General features: G+C 41.6%; 1 protein-coding gene and 1 non-coding gene across 3 annotated transcripts in view; one reads left to right on the top strand and one right to left on the bottom strand.

Moving 5' to 3' along the window:
- tmem214 (transmembrane protein 214) overlaps nucleotides 1-21435 on the top strand; it is a 58660-nt gene that overhangs the window by 9981 nt on the left and 27244 nt on the right. For both annotated transcript variants that reach the window (XM_085996900.1, XM_085996901.1), the window contains exons 3-9: nucleotides 244-394; nucleotides 3805-3939; nucleotides 8341-8423; nucleotides 18324-18426; nucleotides 18803-18884; nucleotides 19403-19504; nucleotides 20530-20671. In XM_085996900.1, coding sequence (XP_085853026.1) covers nucleotides 244-394; nucleotides 3805-3939; nucleotides 8341-8423; nucleotides 18324-18426; nucleotides 18803-18884; nucleotides 19403-19504; nucleotides 20530-20671 — 798 coding nt within the window. The remainder of the gene's footprint in view (nucleotides 1-243; nucleotides 395-3804; nucleotides 3940-8340; nucleotides 8424-18323; nucleotides 18427-18802; nucleotides 18885-19402; nucleotides 19505-20529; nucleotides 20672-21435) is intronic.
- trnac-gca (transfer RNA cysteine (anticodon GCA)) lies at nucleotides 3150-3221 on the bottom strand. Its single transcript has one exon. It is a non-coding gene; the product is annotated as a tRNA-Cys (tRNA).

The following is a 21435-nucleotide window of genomic DNA, read 5'->3' as shown; positions in this document are numbered from 1 at the left end:
AATTGAACAGTGATTTTGATGTCATGCTTGAAATTAGAGAGCTTGAGCCCCAACACTTGGCTCATCATGGCCCCATTTAAAGAGCTAAACTTAACTCCTGCTGGAACTTACTTTGTCTATCCCCTTTTACCCACCTCCAGCCAAAAACTATTTTGTAAATGCCAGATAATTGTGCAGTGTTGTCTAGTCATATAAATTGAGGTTGCTGCCATATAAACTCAAATGTAGTTACTTTCTCTGCAGCTTGATTTGAAAGAACTTCAGGAACAGCTGGATAAAAGCCAGAACTTGTTTCCTGGAAATCCATCTGTCTGGGTGAAGGATTTGGCTGGATACCTGAATTATAAGCTACAAGCACCAGAGACAGACCCTACCCTCAGTCAATATTCTTATGGTCAGTTGGATTTTAACCTTGATGTATTTCATTTTAGTATTTTCTGTGAATTTGCATTTGTTACAGCCATAGTCATGCATCACTTATGCACTATATATTGTGCATCTGGCACCTGCCAGGAAAAAACCTATTCAACTCAAAATATCTTAGATTTAAATTTTAAGGCTTATAAATATTAATACAGGAAACTTTGTGCTATCCGGAGGTTGAATGTCTGACAACTTCGATCTAACGGCAGAAATCAGCAGCCGTTTTGGTTAGGTTTTTTTCTTCTAGCATTCTTTTCACAGGCAGGCTCTGGAAAGCGTCTTTGTAGCTTAGCAACAGCTTCAGAGACGCTTCCCAGCTACTGGGCCGAGTGTTTACAAGCTGTTGCTGAGCAACAGTGTTTGTGGTCATACGGCAGGCTCTAGAAAGCGTCTCTGTATCTTAGCAATAGCTTCAGAGACGCTTCCAAGCCACGGGCCGAGTGCTGACAAGCTGTTGCTAAGCAACAGTCTTTGTTGTCAGATACGGAGATGAAAAGCTCCTATCTGATAACATTGATGCTGGTCTATCCGGAAGTTTTGAGGCAATGGCAGTAGCTCGGTGCCGGATAGCACAGTTTCCTGTATCCTATAATTAGCTGAGCATTCCTGTTTGCCTTTTTGACTGTTGAAAAGGCATTGCAAACCAACCACATTGAGTAAAACATGTGGCCTATTCATAAATGTAAGGTCCATTTGTGGTTTGTAAACGTGAGGCTTACCCACCACACTTGACCAATTGCTTGTAGGGCAAGAATGGGCATGTCCGCTGATAAATTCAGGACTTGCTGGTAAACAACTTCAAGTGGAGCAGGGTTTATCTTTCGAGAGTCACTCCCCAAGTATATTCCATTGGTCTGGCAACCATCACAATATATTAAACACAATTAATTGATCTCCAGTTGCCAGAAAAGTGACATGACATGATTTGCTGAAATACAGATTTCTGCACTCCATGCCATCTTTATGGTATCTTTTTTTATTTTTGACAGACTTGTTAATTATTTGCTAATTTAGATCATTCTGTCTGATGAAACAAATTATTTTACTAGCAAAACTTGTTCAGAGTTGCAGGATAATGGTTTGATTTCTTGAAAGTTAATCTTTATTATACTTGGTATTTCATGAGCTTTTTTTGTCTTCTGCCATTACTGTACCATTTCCCAGCTGACCAAGCAAGTTTCTTCTTCACTCTTGTTCTTTGTGGGCTTCAGGAGTTATGAGAGTGACTTGTGACTAGCAGTGTTGACATTTTTAAATAATGAGATTTTCCTGTTGTTTTTTCTTATTCCCCTCCCTTTTCCTTATTTCCCCTCCCTTCTGTTATGTAAGCACCTGACCTCTGTTCAGTCTCTTGCTGCATGACTAAAACAGAAACTTGAAAGTACCAGCGTACTATTCTGAGCATTGCTCTCTTGGGCGCTGGTTATCTTTAACTTCATCCATTTGAGCTTCACTCATTTGAAACTATGCTGGAGCATGTTAGTGCCTCCTTCTCTAACAACATATGGCAGAGAGGAGAGGTCAGTGATTTTTTCTTAAGGTGAGAGACAAAAGTTCTATTCCATATTCATGCAGAAATGTTCTTTTTCCTGCTAGATGTAGTTTCCTAAGCTGGCAAGGGAGAAAATGGTTCCAGCTCTCCCACAGCTAGTAGAAAGTATGTTGCAGACATATTTAGATGCTAATTTGCAGGATTCCTGAGGAAGCCATTTGTTGATGCTGAGGAATACTTAAAAGTACCACTTTCCTATCTGGCTTCTGCATCTATACAGTGGGGTTTCACTCCACCCCCCCCCCCCCTCCCTCTTTCATTCTGGATTCATGCATGCCACAGTGTACTGAAAGCTTTGATGTTTCAGCACAGTGAATGGTAAACTCTACTTTTTGAGTTGTGCACTTGGAAATAGTACAGCATAGGAGGCCATTCAGCCCATTGAGTCTGTGTCTAAGAGCAATCCAGTTAGTCCCATATCCCTGCAATTTTGTTTCCTTCAGGTATTAACCCCATTCTCTTGAAGGCTACTGTTGAATCTGTATCCACCACCCTCTCAGGCAGTGCATTCCAAATCCTAACCACTCCGTGCATTAAAAAAAAATATATATATTTTCCTTATGTCCTCTCTGCTTTTGACAACTGCCTTAAATCTGTGCCCTCTTATTACAGACCCTGCAGCCACTGGAAACTCTTTCTTTAATTACTCTATCTAAACCCTTCATGATATTAAACACCTATCAAGTCTCCTCTTAACCTTTTGTGCTCTTAAGGAGAACAACCCCAGCTTCTCCAGTCTATCCACGTAACTGTAATCCCTCGAGCCATTCTATTAAATCTCTTCTGTACCCTTTCCAAAGCCTTCACATCCTTCCTTCTGGGACCCAGACTTGGACACTGTACTTCAACCGTGTTTTATATAGGTTTATAGTGTAACTTCCTTGCTTTTGTACTCTGTATGCCTCTCTTTATAAAGCCCAGGATCCCATATGCTTTATTAACTGCTTTGTTAACCTGTTCTGCTGCCTTCAACAATTTGTGCATAAGCACCCCCTTTAAAATTGTACCATTTAGCATGTATGGGGTCATCTCATTTTTCCTACCAAAATGCATTCCCTCACTTTTCTGCATTGAATTTCATCTGCCCTGCCATGTGTATGCCCATTCCACCAGCCTGTCTGTCTTCATGAAGCCTCTTACTATTTTCCTCACTGTTTACCACAAAATGCTATGAAGGGGGCACCCAGATTTGAACCGGGGACCTCTTGATCTGCAGTCAAATGCTCTACCACTGAGTTCTGCCCCCATCCAATGGAGAAAAAAAAAAAAAAAATGGGTATGTACTCAAATTGGCAGGATGTGGCTTGTGATGTATCTGTGGGATTCTGTACTAGGGCCTCAGCTTTTCACTATTAATAAATTACTTGGATGAAGGAATAAAGTGCCGTATATCTAAGTTTGCTGATTGCACAATAAATCGTATAGATGGGAGCAGAAAGTTTGAGTGTGGAGGAGTACTCTTCTGGTTTGCTGACCTCTTGAAGATGTTGGCCCAATGTTGAGATGCAGTTCTATGGATACTGGGAGCACCCTAGTGGCTGTTCTTTTTATGTAAGTGCATGGCAGTATGGTATTTAACCTGCACTATTATGATCAACAAAATAATGGAAGGCTTAAATGTTTAGACACCAATCAGATCTTAAAGCAATACTAAACATTTTATATTTTGTGCTAGTGCTTCATGATGTCCAGAATTTGCTTCAATTCTAATTGTTGGTCACTCCTTCACAAAATGCTTAAAATTCTACTTGCAAGAGCCAAGAGTTCTTAATTAACTTTTTTAATGTTGCTTTTTAAAAAAAAAAAAAAAAAAAAAAATTGTTTTATAGACTATCCATATAGCCTTGTGAGTAAGGAGCTTCGGAATATTATCAAATCGCTGCTGGGAAAAGCATCAGACCACCTGGAGCACTTCTTTGACCACTGCATCTACACTATGTTGCGTGAACAAGATAAGACCACAGGTAAGTAATTACTAAGAACCATTTTGGTGCTTTTGTCATTATGTGATGTTGGGTCCAATGAAAATCTTGTGGTGGAATTCACTTCAACTTGAAAGCATTTAACAAAACAATGTTCCACTTAACACCAAATTTATTTTTCTCTGACCATTTATCAAGTTTCTTGTGGACTGTGGTGTTGCATAGAGGCTTTAGCATCACGCCGCCTTCAATTGCGCTACTTTGGTGCCTTTCCAATTTTGACTTTGCAAAATTTTAAATGGACAATCTAAACGCAACTGCCTCATTAATTTCCATAATAGCTTCACTAATGAAACCTGCAAAGTTTTTTTTTACAAAAAGTTAATAACCAAGTATAAAGCTGTAAACGGCCTAGGTTATATACAAGATCAGTCTTGAACACCTGTCTGCTAAATACAGTGACAAAATAGAGTTGATTTCACAATTGTCCAGTGCCGTTCACATATTTAAGAATGACTGACTAAATGTGATGTTTCACTGTAGGTAAACAGATTCTAAGTATTTAAGGGAGATACTTTTCCAACTTACTAGAGTTTTTTTTTGTATTCATTCTCTGGATGTGGGCATTGCTGGCAAGGCCAGCAATTTATTGCTAATCTCTAGTTGCCTGAGAAGATGTTGGTGACGCAGCCTTGAACTGCTGCAGTACATATGATGAAGATGCTCCCGATGCTGTTACAGGAAACTTTCTGGTATCTGGCACGGATGGGACCAAGCTGGTGCTGGTCTATCAACAATGCCGGAGAATCGAGCGCTATAGTTAAGATACGGAGCTCAACGCTCCGTCTAAAGCAACAAACCCCAACAGCTTCAAAACAATCAGCACCGCTTGCAATTGTCTCTGTAGCTTAGCAACAGCTTCAGTTAGACGCTTGCACAGCCAGAAATGAGTAATAAAAAAAAAGTAACTAAAAGTAAAAAAGTTATCTGAACCGACTCCTGAATTTTGCCAGTTAACTGACATTTCCGGTTATTTAGTGGCCGGTTAATCGACAGTTTCCCGTATGTAGGGAGTTCCAGGATTTTGACCCAGCATCGATGAAGGAACGGTTGTGAATGTCCAAGTAAGGATGGTGTGTGACTCTTTTGTGTGGAAGCAAGTCATCCTCAGTTCCGAGGGACTGCCTAAGATCATAGAATCATAGAAATTTATGGCACACAAGAAGGCCATTCGGCCCATCGTGTCCATGCTGGCCAAAACACAGCTATGCAGCCTAATCCCACTTTCCAGATCTTGGTCCATAGCCTTGTAGATTGCATGTCCAAGTACTTTTTAAATGTGATGAGGGTTTCTGCCTCTACTACCCTTTTCAGGGAGTGAGTTCCAGACCCCCACCACCCTCTAGGTGAAAATTTCTCCTTGACTCCCCTCATGGTGTTTGCAAGCACCTGCTGCCCTTGTCATTCTTGGTGGTGGAGGTCGTGGGTTTGGGAAGTACTGCTGAAGAAGCCGTAACAATTTGCTGCTGTGCATCCTGTAGCTAGTACCCACAGTGTGGAGGTAGTGGATGAGGTGCTGATCAAGCGGTCTGTTTGTCCTGCATGGTGTCTAGCTGCTTGAGTTTAGTTGCAGCTGCACCCATCTAGGTAAGTGGAGAGTATGCTATCACCATTCTGGCCTTTGCCTTGCAGGGGTGGATTGGCTTTGGAGCGTTGGGAGGTGAGACTTGATATAGAATACCCAGCCTCTGACTTGCTGTAGTAGCCACTGCATTGTTCAGTCAAGTTTCTGGTCCTTGGAAGTCCATGAAGTTGATGGCGTGTGACTCTGGTAATGACCTTGAATGTCTGAGAACTAGGGGGCATAGTTTCAGAATAAGGGGTTGGCCATTTAAAACTGAGCTGCAGAGGGATTTCTTCTAAGGGTCATGAATCTTTGCCTCCACAGCTCTCTGGGGTAGAGAATTCCAGTCCTTGAATATATTCAAGGCCGAGCTCGACAGATATGAGCTACAGGGGAGTCCAGGGTTATGGGGAGTGGGTGGGAAAGTGGAGTTGAGGCCAAGATCAAGTCAGCCCTGATCTTGAATGGCGGAGCAGGCTTGATGGGTGAAATGGCCTTCTCCTGTTCCTAGTTCTTATGTTCTTATGATTGCACTGTTGCTTAATCTTCAGCAAAGTGATGGAAGGAGTAATAGGCTGATAGTGCAGTGATTGAACAGGTTGTACTTGTCTTGCTTTTTGTGGCGAGGACATACCTAGAAAAATTTCTGCATTTGATAAAGTACCACATAATAGACTTTGCAAAATTGAAGCCCATGGGATTAAAGTGACACTGACTGCATGGATACAAAATTTGCTAAGGGGCAAAGAGTAGTAGTGAATGGTTGTGGGTTTTTTCAGACTGGAAGGAAGTATGCAGTGGTGTCCCCCAGGGTTTGGTGTTGAGACCACTGCTCTTTTTTGATTTATTATAATGACATGGACTTGGGTATATAAGGTATAATTTCAAAGTTTGCAGATGAGACAAAAATCAAATGTAGTAAAGTGAAGAGGCTAGTAATACACTTCAGGAGGACATAGGCAGATTGGTGAAATGGGCAGACACATGTTAATGCAGGGAAGTGTAAAAGATTCATTTAGGTAGGAAGAATGAGGTGAAGCAATACAAAATAAATCTTATTTTAAAGGTTGTAGGAACCCAGTGACCTGGGGGTGTACATACACAAGTCTTTGAAGGTGGCAGGATAAGTTGAGAAGGCTGTTAAAGGCATGAGATTCTTGGCTTCAGGATCTGCCAGCCATTGTTTCACAAAGGGACACACACGGCCCCAAAGCCTGGCACTCGATTTAAACCGCCCGGCCCAAAACAGCCCTGGCAAAGCCGGGCTCCCCCCCCCCCCCCCCCCCCCCCACAGCCCAAAACAGCCCTGGCAAAGCCGGGCTCCCCCAGCTAGTAGAGTACAAAAGAAAGGAAGTTATGTTAAACCCTTATAAAACACTGTTTAGGGCCCAGCTGGGGTATTGCGTCCAATTCTGGGAACCAAACTTTAGGAAGGAGGTCAAGGCATTGGAGAGGGTGCAGAGGAGATTTACCAGAATGGTATCTGGGATGAAAGACTTCAGTTACTTGGAGAGACTGGCGAAGCTGGGGTTGTTCTCATTTAGAGCTGAGAAGGTTAAGAGGCGATTTGATAGAGGTGTTCAAAATCACAAAGGGGTTTGATAGATTAAATAAGAAACTGTTTCCAGTGGCAGAAGGGTCGGTAACCAGAGGACACAGATTTAAGGTAATTGGCAAAACAAAACCAGAGGGGAAAAAGTTATGCAGCAATTTGTTATAGCGTAGTATGCACTGCCTGAAAATGTGGTGGAAGCAGATTCAAAAGGGAATTGGATAAATACTTTAAGTGGGGGGAAAAATTTGCAGGCTATGGGGAAAGAGCAGGGGACTAGAACTAATTGAATAGCTTTCAATGAGCTGGCACAGACATGATGGGCTGAATGGCCTCCTTTTTTGTGCTGTATCATTCATTGTGTTGTAGCGTTACTGGAATAGCTTGGCTAGGAGTGTGGCTAGTTCTGGATCACAGTTGGGGTGTTGTTGGGGTCCCAGTGGACTCTGCCGTTTCCTGATATGTGGAGTGAATCTAATTGGCTGAAGACTGCCATCTGTGATAGTGGGGCCTCGGGAGGAGTCTGAGAAGAATCCTCCACTCAGCACTTCTGGCTGAAGTTGGTTGCAAATGCTTCACCCTTGTTTTTTGCACTTGCATGCTGGGCTCTGCCATCATTGAGAATAGGGATGTTCATATAGCCTCCTTTTCAAGTTAGTTGCTTAATTGTCTTAACACCATGCAGGACTGTAGAGCTTTAATTGATTCATTGGGATTGTTTATCTCTGCCTATAGCATAATGTTTTTGCAGTTTAACATGCATGTAGTCTTGTTGTAAATTCAAGTTGACAAGATATTTTTCTGCAATTTCTCATCTGTAAGATTAATGGTAATCTGCAGTCAATCATTGATTCTACTCTACTAACAAATAGACGAGAGCAGGAATGGTTTAGATCATAACCCAAGAAATGGGAGCAGGAGTAGGCCATTCAGCCCTTTGAGCCTGTTCCACCATTCAAGAAGATCATGGCTGATAGTCATCGTTATACAGCACGGAAAGAGGCCCATCGTGTCTGTGCCGGCCATCAAGCCCTGTCTATTCTAATCCCATTTTCCAGCACTTGGTCTGTAGCCTTGTATGCTATGGTGTTTCAAGTGCTCATCTAAATGCTTCTTGGATGTTGAGGGTTCCTGCCTCTACCACCCTTTCAGGCAGTGAGTTCCAGATGAGAAACCTGGTAATTCACGTGACCAAAGGAAGGAATGTCCAAGTGTATCAAATGCATAGCAAACAGTTTACTATATTTAAAAACCTTGCTTCTTTCAGGCGAGTCTCTGCACGGCTACAGAATTTGCATTCAGGCTATATTGCTGGACAAACCTAAAATTGGAACAATGAATCTAGGAAAGGTAAGCACAGATTGCACAAAATATTATAGGTTTGTTTTATTTTGTTTTAAAAAAAAAAAAAAAAAAAAAAAAAAAAAAAATTGGGGCATATTGTGTACGTATGGTGGCAGGTCACTTATTGCAGCCTCGAGCATGACAGCCAGCACAGATTTGTTGAATGCAAATTGTATTTAATTTTTTTTTTTGAAGTGATTGATTTTGAATAGATTAAGGGAATGCAGGAGAGTTAGTGTACAGTATATGGATTTTCAGAAGCCATTTTAATAAGATTCTTCATGAGACACATTAGAAAAATGCAAGCATCTGGTATAAGAGGAAATGTAGCAGCCTGGATAGAAAGTTAGTTGTTGGACAATAAACAGATTTCTCACACGTGTGTTCTGATGAAGGGTGGGAATTGGTCAGTGCTAGGCCAACTTTTGTTCCTGGTGTATGTAGATGATTTGGACTTGGGCATGCCACAAGACTGAAAATAGCCCACTACCAAAAAGTAATGCACTGGAGACCACGGAGGAGGCAAACCCTTTTCCTGTCTATTCTGGAAGGTGATAAAGTCCACATTGCGTTCAGGGTAAAACTAATTGTCAAATTTATTTACATGTTAAGATAATTCCTAGGAAAGTAGAAAGACACTAATACTTGTAATACATAAAGTATTTCAAAACAAAAATAGCATGCCCAGTCACCTTGTGGTTTTTCAATAGCTTTTGACTATGTTCGTCTCCTTGTGGGTGAGGCAGTGTGGAATAGGTAACTAGGGACCACTGGGCTGCTCCTCCATTACTTTAATATTAAATCTGCCTCTCTTCACATTCTTAAATCAAGAAATTGAAATATTAACCATTGAGCAGGTAAGGTGTAAACTAGTCTTCTAGCCACCTGATGGCTCACTTTCTTTGACACCTATCTCCTCTTGGAACCATACTCCCTTGTTGAATATTGGAGAAGATGAATTTTGCCAACTTAGTCTATGGACTGATCTATTTCCAAGAGTGGTGTAGCCTAATCACAGTACAGGCAATGAGACGAACAGTGAAGGCTGGCCACATTTTCATTGTGATAGAAGGTAGCTAAAACAAACCTGTTCAGTGGAACTTTTTTTTTCTCGAAGTTGAAGTTAATTTTAAATTCATTTACCCTACCATACAGAAATTATCCCTATTTCATGCAGGACAAAAACTTTGGTTATTCACTACTGTGACAAAAGCATACACCCAGCTGAAGGTTCAAAACATTTCTGGGTAAGCAATAATGCTCCTCTTACAACTATCTCTTTTTGGAGCAACAGTACTGATAGTCAGTACACCCTTTGTTCAGGAATGTTGCTGGGGATGGAGTAACAGCCAGTCCATTTGTGTCAATTAGGCAAATTTAGATGCAGGTAAGATAATTGCTCCTTGTTAAGTGTAATTGAGGAATAAGCAATGGCTTTGTGCTGCCAATAGCTGAGGTTCTCTGATACCAGAGTGCACTCTGGTTTCTTTGCGCACGCACACACATGTTTTAGCTAAAGTTTCAAATGATTTATCTGCAATATTTTTATGATGAGAAAAATCAGGATGTAGACTCAGTTTGGGTGGAGCTAAGAAACAGCAAGGGGCAGAAAACATTGGTGGAAGTTGATTATAGGCCCCCTAACAGTAGTTGTAATGTAGGACAGAGTATAAATCGGGAAATTAGAGGTGCGTGTAACAAGGGTAATACAGTAATCATGGACTTTAATCTACATAGACTGGATAAACCACATTTGCAGTAATAGTGTGGAGGACGAATTCATGGAATGTATGCAAGACAGTTTTCTAGATCAGTATGTTGAGGAGCCAACTAGGGAACAGGTTATTTCCGATCTAGTATTGTGTAGTGAGAAAGGGTTAATTAATAACCTTGTTGTAAAGGGGTCTTTAGGGAAGAGTGAGCATAATATGATTTTTACATTGAGTTTGAAAGTGATTTAGTTAAATCCAAAACTAGGGTCTTAAGTCTAAACAAAGCAAACTACGTAGGTTTGAGGGGTGAGTTGGCTAAGGTAGATTGGGAAACTAGATTAAAAGATATGACTAGCAATGGCGAGCATTTAAAGAATTAATACATAATTTACAACAAATATACATTCCTTTTAAGGCACAAAACTCCACAGGAAAAGTGGTCCAACTGTGGTTAACAAGAGAAGTTAAAGATAGTATTAGATCAAAAAAAGAGGCTTCTAATGTTTCCAAAAAGAATATTTAGCCTGAGGATTTTACAATTCAGCAAAGGAGGACCAAGAAATTGATAAAGAAAGGGAAAATAGAATGAGTAAAACTAGCGAGACTAAACAGACTGTAAAAGCTGCTTCTTATAGGTATGTAAAAAGGAAAAGATTAGTGAAAGTAAATGTGGGTCCTTTACAGGCTAAGACAGAAGAAATTAGAATGGGGAATAAGGAAATGGTTGAAAAATTAAACACCTACTTTGTCTTCAGAGGGTGCAAAATACTTTCCAGAAATAGTGGAAAACCAAGGGTCCAGCGAGAATGAGGAACTGACAGAAATTAGTGTTTTTAAAAAAATAAATAAATAAAAAAGTACGGAAGAAATTAATGGAAGTGAAAGCCGATTGTTGTGTCTGTGTGTTGATAGAGACACTGAAGACAGGAGTTGGTTTCATAGGTGTTTACTAAACAAAGTCTGGAGGGGAACTAACTGATACAACACAATATACAGGCTTATATAGGCAGAGTGGCCATTACTGGCATTACAGTACACATGGGGCTCTTAAAGGCACATACACTACAATTCCTCTTAGCCAACCAGTACATAATATTTTAAGTAATTATTAATTACATGTTACAAGAAAAATAATCTAAACATTGCTGCAGTTAATTAATTATAAGTTAGTCTCTCTGGAGGCTTCCTGACTCGGTCTGGATAACGCCTTGGTGGTGTAGTAGTTTCTGGTGGTGTAGTAGGTTCTTTTGGCAAGGCTGATTCGGCTTGAATGCCAGTGTCGGGTTCATCGGGTTCCAGTATCACCGGATCGGAGGTAGATATGGGTATCTCTACTTCATCGTTGGGCGTATAGAGTTGTGGTGTAGGTTGTCCCTTTTTCGGATGACTCTATGATTTGGTCAGCATGGTGCCTTATTATGCTTTCTCCGATGTCCACGGTATACATCAGCGGTCCTAGTCATGTGCAGATAGTTCCAGGCTGCCATTCTCGGTACGGTAGTCCCGGGCCAAAACTTGTTGACCTATCTGGAAGGTTCTAGTTGGCCTTTCATTCATGCCTTGAAATTGCCGGTTCTCCACGTCACTTCTGATGTTGGGCTTGATCAAATCCAGCTGGCATCTTAGGCTTCTATTGAAGAACATCATGGCGGGAGTTTGGTTTGTAACCATGTGTTGCATTCCTGTATGCGAACAAGAAGTTATCCACCTTGTGCTGAAGTTTTATGTCTTCATTACCCATGGCCTTCTTGAAGGTCTTCAGCCAATCCATTGGTGGCGGGATGGTATGGGGCAGACGTGTAGTGCTTAACCCCATTGTTTTTTAAGAACTTTCTGAATTCTTCGGACACAAATTGCGGTCCATTATCAGAACATATCTGTTCCGGCAGCCCATTCCTGGCAAATATGGTCCTTAATACTGTGATGGTTTTTTCTGTGGTGGTGGAGGACATCTTTATTACCTCCGGCCACTTGGAGTGTGCATCAACCGCGATTAAGAACATTGAGTCCATAAATGGACCAGCAAAGTCGATGTGCACCCTTTGCCAGGGAGATGAGGGCCACTCCCATGGATGTAGAGGGGCTTGGGGTGGAGCGTTTTGGACCTTCTGGCATCCTAGGCAGCTCTTGGTCATTTCTTCGATGTCTCCATCGATACCTGGCCACCATACAAACGCCCTGGCCAGGTTCTTCATTTTCACTCTACCCAGATGCCCCTCGTGAAGCTCCTTTTTAGAACTTTATCCTGGAGTTTGGGTGGAATCACCACTCTGGATCCACACATCAAGGTTCCTCGGCACACTGACAGCTGTTCTCTTTGCGAGAATGCTGGCAACAGTGGTTCGCCATGTGCTGGCCATCCCTTCACTGTTAAATCGTAGACTCGGGTCATTTCTAGTTTCCCTTTCAATGGCAGAATTTGTTACTGGTAGACATTCGACTATGGTAGAGTGGAAAATCTCCACTGGGTCTACGATAGGTGCTTCTTCTACCGTTGGCAACGGTAGGCACGATAACCCGTCAGCATTCCCATGCTGTTTTGATCCTTTTGTATTCTATGTTGTATTGGTGTGCCCCAAGAAAAAGGGACCACCTCTGTAGCCTTTGCGCTGTCATAATGGGAACACCCTTTTTAGGGTTGAATATGGAGATGAGGGGTTGATGGTCAGTCAACAAGGTAAATTTTTGTCCATGTAGGTAATGGTTGAATTTCTTCACTCCCCATACCAGGCTGAGTGCTTCCCTGTCGATTTGGGCATAGTTACGCTCAGCTGAGTTCAATGAGCGCGCAAAAGCTATCGGCCGTTCCGAGCCATCAGGGAATTTATGCGATAATACTGCTCCTACGCCGTAAGGGGATGCATCGCACGCCAGTCTGATTGGCAGTGATGGGTTGTAATGAGCCAAAACTTCTTTGGACGTGATTAAGTCTTTGCATTTATGGAAGGCATGTTTGCAGTCTTCGCTCAATTTCCAAATTACTCCTGTTTGTAGCAGTTCATTAAGAGGGTGTAGAAGAGTTGCTAAGTTCGGTTAAAAATTTATGATAATTTATTAATCCCAGGAACGACCTTAATTGTGAAACATTTTCAGGTGCTGGGGCTTTTATGACTGCTTCAATTTTTTCAGGTGACTTATGCAACCCTTCCTTATTAATTATGTGGCCACTATGATATTTGATTTTGGAAAAATTCACACTTGCGGCAATTTGCTCGTAGGCCCCGTTCTCTCAGCCTAGTGAGCACCTGCTCCAAATTGGCAAGGTGCTCGTTGTCGTTTTCTCCTGTTACAAGGATGTTGTCTAGGTAGCATTGTCTCCCTGGAATCCCTTGGAGGACTTGCTCCATAGCTCTTTGCCAGATAGCTGGAGCGGATGCTACTCCGAAAACCAGTCGATTGTACTGGTACAGACCTTTGTGTATTTATCGTGAGATACTTTTTAGAGGCCTCTTCAACCTCCATCTGTAGATATGCCTGTGCCAAGTCAATTTTGGTGAAACGTTTCCCTCCGGATAGTGAGGCGAAAATATCTTCTATCCTCGGAAGAGGATACTGTACCGTGTGAAGGACCGGGTTTACAGTCACCTTGAAGTCTCCACAGATGCGAATTTTTCTCTGTTCTTCAGATTTATTATTATTCAATGTTTTCTTCATGACTGGAATGATGGGTGTTGCCCACTCGCTCCAATCTATTTTGGATAATACGCCTGCCTTTTCCAAATTCTCCAGCTCTGCCACGACTGCTGGACGAATTGCGTATGGCACCGGTCTTGCCTTAAACTTGGGAATTGCTGCATCTTCCACTTTTATTGAGGCGGTGATGCCTTTCAAGGTTCCTAGTTTCTCTTGAAACACTTCTTTGGCGTTGGCCAAGATGTCTTAATTGTTCAGGTATGGCGTCATCATTGTTTTTTTTCTTACTGGTCAGTGCCTGAATGGAGTGCCAGTCTAAACGTATTTTCCTGATCCATTCACGTCCCAACAGCGGTGGACCACCATCTTGTAGAATGTATAAATACAACTTTTGTATTTCCTTGCCGTTGTATACAACAGGCACCCTTATTTTTCCTTTGGGGTATACTTTCTGCCCCGTATATGTTTTCAAGATAATGGATGTGTCTTTTAAAGGTATATGCGGAAATAGCCGCTCGTAATCCCGTCTATTTATGATGGTCAGAGCTGATCCTGTATCTAGCTCCATTTTAACTGGGGACCCTGCTATAGTGAAGGTAACCCAAATGGTCTGGTAATCATCTTTGGCAATTACATTATGTAATTTGAGACAGCTTAGTCTCTTGTGTTCAGAGTCGCTATCGCTCTTCTGGTCTTCGGAGCTGCTGTCCGTCATCATTTGTACCTTTCTGTACTTTATTGATTTTTTTTCCTGTCTGGATTTTTTTTATCCAGATCGGCATACCTGTGCAATGTGTCCAATCTTTCCGCATTGCCTGCATGCTTTGTCCTTGAACCAGCAGTCCCTCTGGTCATGGGTGGATCTGCCGCAGCGATAACATCTCTCGCAACCCTGTGTCATTTCATGGGTGCTGAAGTCCTGTGGCTTTTGCTGTATCTCTGCAGCTCCTCTTGCTGCTGCTTTGTATGATATAGCCACACTGAGCCTTGTCCAGTGTTAAATCTTTTTCAGAAAGCAGCCTTTTCTGTGTTCCTTCACTTGAGACCGCAGACGAATTTGTCTCGAAGATAATCTGCTAGTCCTGCCCCGAATTGGCAGTGTTTTGATAGCTTTCTTAATTCGGTGAGGTAATCAGCGTTCCTTTCATTCTTGTGTTGATTTCTCTTGAAGAATTTGAATCGTTCCGCTATCGGCAGCGGTGTTGGGTTTAAGTGCTCCTGCAGGGTATCAACAATTTCTTTAAAATTCTTGTCCTTTGGTTTGGCTGGAGTGATTAAATTTCGTAACAGCCCGTATGTCTTTGCGCCCATTAAATTTAGTAGTACTGAAGCTTTTTTTTCATCTATTCCATTTGCGGTGCAATATACCTCCACTCTTTCCACATATGTGGTCCAATCCTCTATCTCGTTCTCAAAAGCATCAATATTGCCAGACTTGGGCATCCTAGAAATAAAAATGGCGCTTCCCGCGCTTTTCTTTCTTTTCTGCAGTAAAGATATGGCGCTTCCCCGCCGCTGCTGCCGATAACGCTGTTTCCCGCGGTTTCCGTTCTTTCTATTTTATTTATTTACAGTTGGAGACTCGTTCCCGCCGGACTCTCTTTCTAGGTCTGAACGCCGACCTGCTCGCAGCGCCGGCCGTCTCCCGAGTGCTCCCTCCCCGTCTTACTGCTTGCCTCCGCTTTCGCTGCTTGGCCCAGCTGTAGAGCCAGCCGCTGGAGCCCCAGCCCGACGCCCAAGAAGGATTATTGCAGTACCTGCCACCAGCTTGGCTAGCTGGTGAAACTACAGCTTTTTCTTTTTCTTGATTTTTCTTCAACTTTGGACGCCAGAGGAATCGATGTCCTTGAGGTGCTGCCGAATTGCAGGTAAGTCCGTTTCCAATTCGTCGCCACTGTTGTGTCCGTGTGTTGATGGAGACATTGAAGACAGGAGTTGGTTTCATAGGTGTTTACTAAACAAAGTCTGGAGGGGAACTAACTGATACAACACAATATACAGGCTTATATAGCCCAAGTGGCCATTACCGGCATTACAGTACACATGGGGCTCTTAAAGGCACATACACTACACCGATAAATCCTGATGGCCTACATCCTAGGGTTTTGAGAGGTGGCTTTAGAGATGGTGGATGCATTGATTGTCATTTTCCAAAATTCCATGGATTCTAGAATGGTTCCTGCGGATTGAAAGGTAGCAAATGTAACCCCACTATTTTAAGAAAGGGGGGGGGGGGGGGGAGAGAAAACGGGGAACTACAGACCAGTTAGCCTGACGTCAGTACAGGTAGACTACCCTTTATCCGAACTTCTGAAAACCGAAACCCTCTTTATAAAAAAAAAAAAAACCAAAGGTTTTTTCGTCCAGCGTAAGTCGTGCGCACGACCCCCGCCCCCCCCCCCCCCCCCCCCCCCGTGGACCCCCGCCGACCCACCTTCCGAAATCCGAAATTCTCTGAAAACCGAAACACGGCTGGTCCCGAGGTTTTCGGATAAAGGATAGTCTACCTGTAGTAGGGAAAATGCTCAAATCTATTAAGGCCATGGCAAAAGGGCACTTGGAAAATAATAGGATTGGGCAGACTCAACACTAATTAATGAAAGGGAAATAGTGTTTGACAAATCTCTTTTTTGAGGTTGTAACTAGTAGAATAGATATGGGGAATCAGTGGATGTGGATTTGGATTTTCAGAAGGCATACGATAAGGTGCCGCATGAGGTTATTAAACAAAATTAGTGCTCATGGGATTGGGGTAATGGATTGAGGATTGGTAAACAGACAGAAAACCAAGTAGGAATAAACGGGTCATTTTTGGGTTGGCAGGCTGTAACGACTGGGGTACCGCAAGGATCAGTGCTTGGGCCTCAGCTATTCACAATTTATCAATGTTTTGGAAGAGGACCAAGTGTAATGTATCCAAGTTTGCTGCTGATCCAAAGCTGGGTGGGAATGAAGTTGAGGAAGAGGCTTCAAGGGGATGTAGACAAGCTAAATGAGTGGGTAAGAACATGGCAAATGGAATGAAATGTGAAGTTATCCACTTTTGGTAGGAAAAATAGGAAGCAGAGTATTTTTTTTAAATGGTGAGAGATTGGGAAATGTTGGTGTTCAGAGGGACCTGGGTGTCCTTGTACATGAATCACTGAAAGTTAACATGCAGGTACAGCAAGCAATTAGGAAAGCAAATGGTATGTTGGCCTTTATTACAAGAGGATTTGAGTATATTAAAGACATACTATTGCAATTATATAGGGCCTTGGTGAAATCGCACCTGGAGTATTGTGTACAATTTTGGTCTACTTACCTAAGGAAGGATATACTTGCCATAGAAGGAATGCAACAAAGGTTCACCAGACTGATTCCTGGGATTGGGGGGGGGGATTGTCCTCTGAGGAGAAATTGAGTAGACTAGGCCTATTAGAGTTTAGAAGAATGAGAGGTGATCTCATTGAAACATACAAAATTCTTACAGGGATTGACGAGGTAGATGCAGGGAGGATGTTTCTCCTGGTTGGGGAATCTAGAACCAGGCGTCAGTCTCCGAATAAGGGGTCAGCCATTTAGGACTAGGATGAGAAGAAATTTCTTCACTAAGGGTGGTGAATCTTTGGAATTCTCTACCCGAGGGCTGTGGAAGCTCAGTTGTTGACAATATTAAAGATAGAAGTCAATAGATTTTTGAATATTAAGGGAATCAAGGAATATGGGGATAGTGCAGAAAGTGGAGTTGAGGTAGAAGATCAGCCATGATCTTATTGAATGGCGGAGCAGGCCTGAGCGGCTGAATGGCCTACTCCTGCTCTTATTTCTTATGTTCTTGTGAAAAGGAATGAAATGTCCTGTTCTTGTGGAGCTGAATGGGTAGAGTTCTTGTACCCCAGAGTGACAAAATACAAGAGAACATTAATAAACTTGCTGAATGGATGTGTAATTGGCAAATTAATTTCAATATAGATAAGAGAGATTTTACATTTTCGTAGGAAGAATGAGGCCACAGACTGCTTGGAAATTAGTAGTCTAACTGGAGCAGATGAGCAAAGGGATCTGGGGGGACCGATACTCAAATCACTAAGTAGTGACGCATGTTAATGCCATAAAACAAACCAACCCCATTCTTTACAGGGTGAGTGAAGAATTGATGTTGGATAACAAGACTTCTGGGGTATAGTTTATACAACATTGAGAATGCCAGGTTTTAATAGATTTGTGATCTGTTGAGTAATTTGTGTGATGTGCCTTTGTTTCATTCCACTGGGTTCTATTTTAAAAAGCAGGGAGGGGCTGGGTGGTGTTTCAACACTAATGTGATCACTTTTAATGTGAATGGGTGGGTGTAGGGCCCCAGTGGAAAAACCAGAATGTATTTTTTTTTCTCTCTCCATATTTAGTGAAAGCTGCAATTCCATTTGTGGATCATTAAGCATGGGAGTGCAATTTTTGTTAATAATAAAGCAAAAAGAGCATTCTCCTGTTGATGAATTTAATTTCTTTACTATTTAGTTTTTTTTTTACCTTGCAAATATTTATTACTTTCATTAAAGTGGTCTCTTTAATTTTTCAGTACCTGGAATTGCTGAGGTCCCAGCAAAACAAACCAATTAAATGCCTCAGCATCATGTGGGCCCTAGGGCAGGCTGGGACAGATTTGGCAGAAGGATTGAAGGGTAAGGAATCGATGATTAACTTGGGATATTTGGAAATGAAAAGGTTTGAATTGTTTTGTACTGTGGTTTAATACTATCTGGTTATTCACCATATTCTAACTCTCACCCGGGGGTTGGGGGGTGGGGGTGGTTTCTGAACTTCTACAACTGGTGCATACATTTTAATTTTTAAAAGGTAGAACAGTGGGAACTCTTAATTGAAACTAGATTAACAAGGATGGTCATCTTCGTACAAGGTTTCCCGCCTTTTCTTCCCTCTGAGAATTTGAGCAAAAGTCATGTTCAGATTGAAGCAATTTTTAGTCCAAGGAATTCTTTATCCATTTGCAATATATTCTGGCCTAGAAAAGCTGTTCTTTTCTTCCTCCCACTTTAGTATGGCTTAACATCATGCTTCCTGTATTGGGTGTCAAAGCTCTGTCTGCCTATTCAATCAGCTACTTGGACAGATTGCTAATGTGAGTATATACAATATTTTTAATGAGAATTTTCAATATGGAAAACCTGTATCAAAATCCATGTTGAATGCATTGTATGGCTCCACTATGCATCACAAAGCTCAGTACAGAAGCTAGGCATTTGTTTTCCCAATGCAGTTATTTGCTGCGCTTTCCCTCTACCATTAAAATTTTTATAATTTAATATTGTAATTGGCCTCAATTGCTACTTAAAGCATTCAATACCCTAAATGAGCACTGATAGCCTTGCTGTTATTCTTAATGCAAAATCTGGGCCATTATGTCAGTTATGCAATTGAATTGTTGGTTCATACTGTGATCTCTCTAGTTAACCCCACGTTTTGTTGGGTGGAAAATTAATCTGAATCCAAAATGAAAGGAGAGATGGGCCATTAATGAGAACTTGGATCATGTTCTATTTGTCATTATATGGTTAATCTTGTAATCAAATTTGATATACATGATTTGTTGCTGATTAAACCTTTCTGATTATATCTCATAACTATTTACTTTTTCAGGATACATTCCAATCTGTCCAAAGGATTTGGAACAATTGGACCAAAAGACTTTTTCCCACTGCTGGACTTTGCTTACATGCCTAACAACTCCCTTTCACCCAAGTAAGTTAGAATGTTAATTCTGATACTTGTTTGAGCACTGCAGGTTTGAGATTGTTCTATTCTGTGCTTGAAGCAGTTTCATGACTCAACAGTGAAGTAGTTTTTTTTCCACTATATATGGGCACAGATTAAATGTATACCAAAAATGGCATGACTATTTACTGTGCACTCAAAAATATAATCCTATTTCTGCTTGACTTTTCTAAATGACTGGAGCAAAACTATGACAATTGATCTCCGTATACACACTTCTCAAGTCAGTCTAGTCCTATTCAATGAATGTGTGCTTGCAGCAGCATAAGAACTTCATTATAACTAAATACTTAATTAGTATTTGATCATATTGGCTTACACTTTCCTGCAAATCTTCAATCCACTCTTTAACCAGATTTATTTGGCTGTTTTTAACCTGGTTAATGGGCATAATCTTAACTGATTTTGTTGAGTTTCTTGTTTGTATCTACCCTTTTCTGGGGAGAGGGAGCAATTTAACATTTTAGGCTAGTTACATTTGTCCTTCTGCCATCTCATTCTGCCCTTGGGAGGCTAAGTTAAATATTTACATTTATCTGTGCCTTCAGTATTTAAAATAAAAACAACTCAACATTTTCTTCAACAAAAATAAGTTTTGTTCTCTGAGCCTTTCTCAAACCTTGGAGCCCTAGTTCTTAATTATTTTTTTCACTCTTGTATGAATTGTCACGAATGCATCAATCAATATCCTTTTAAAAGCAGGGAACTCAAAATTGCTTACAGCCTTGTTAATGCAACCTATTATTGTACAATGTTAAAATAACCTGTTTTGGACATGAATGCAAATTCAGTATAACTGTCAACTGAACAAGGTCTTGGATTGCAGTAATCTCTCGACGGCATGCTTTTTTCCTTTCCAAGCTGTTTTCTTGGGTAATTAGTTCACGGTGTACCCTGTGCAATGTAGTCCTTGTGTGCAAATAGGAAAGTGGAGAAACATGTTCTTAAACTTGCCTGTTAATCTTCTGACATTTTCTAACTCTTATTTTCAGTTTGCAAGATCAGTTGCGCCATCTTTATCCTAGGCTGAAAGTTTTGGCATTTGGTGCCAAACCTGAATCTACACTGCACACCTACTTTCCATCCTTCTTATCCAGAGCAACTCCTAACTGTCCTCCAGACATGAAGAAAGAGGTGAGTAATGTTACTAGACTATATTTTACTGTAATAAAATGCAATTTGATGTGCAAGTGAAAAATGAACTAGGTTTGGTGGTTCCTATAAATGCATTCACAATACCTAACTAGAATCATAAAGTTATAGCACGGAAGGAGGCTATTTTGGCCCATCGTGTCTGTGCCGGCCAACAACGAGCTATCCAGCCTAATCCCACTTCCCAGACCAAGTGCACATCCAAGTACTGTACTTTTTAAATGTGGTTAGGGTTCCTGCCTCTACCACCCTTTTCAGGCAGTGAGTTCCAGACCCCCCACAACCCTCTGGGTGAAGAAATATCCCCTCTAAACCTTTCTTCTTCCCCCCCCCCCCCCCCCCCCCCCCCCCATTACTTTAAATCTGTGGCCCCCTGGTTTTTGACCCCTCTGCTAAGGAAAATAGATCCTTTCTATCCACTTTATCTGTGCCCCTCATAACTTTATACACCTCAATAAGGTCTCTCCTCAGCCTCCTCTTCCAAGGAAAGCAGACCCAATCTATCTAGTCTTTCCTCATAGCTAAGATTCTCTACTCCTGGCAACATCCTTGTAAATCTCCTCTGTACTCTCTCTTGTGCAATCGCATCTTTCCTGTAATGTGGTGACCAGAACTGCATGCAGTACTCTAGCTGAGTTTAACTAGTATTTTATACAGTTGAAGCATAACCCCCTCCCCCGCTCTGTGTTCTATGCCACGGCTAATAAAGGCAAGCATTCCATATGCTGCCTTAACCACCTTATCTG

Source organism: Somniosus microcephalus, chromosome 9 (genome assembly GCF_052327205.1).
Source record: "Somniosus microcephalus isolate GS21.2 chromosome 9, FLI_Smic_1.0, whole genome shotgun sequence".
In the NCBI taxonomy this organism is placed as follows: domain Eukaryota; kingdom Metazoa; phylum Chordata; class Chondrichthyes; order Squaliformes; family Somniosidae; genus Somniosus; species Somniosus microcephalus.
Note: the sequence above shows the minus strand (reverse complement) of the source record. Positions and strands in the feature narration are given on the sequence as shown.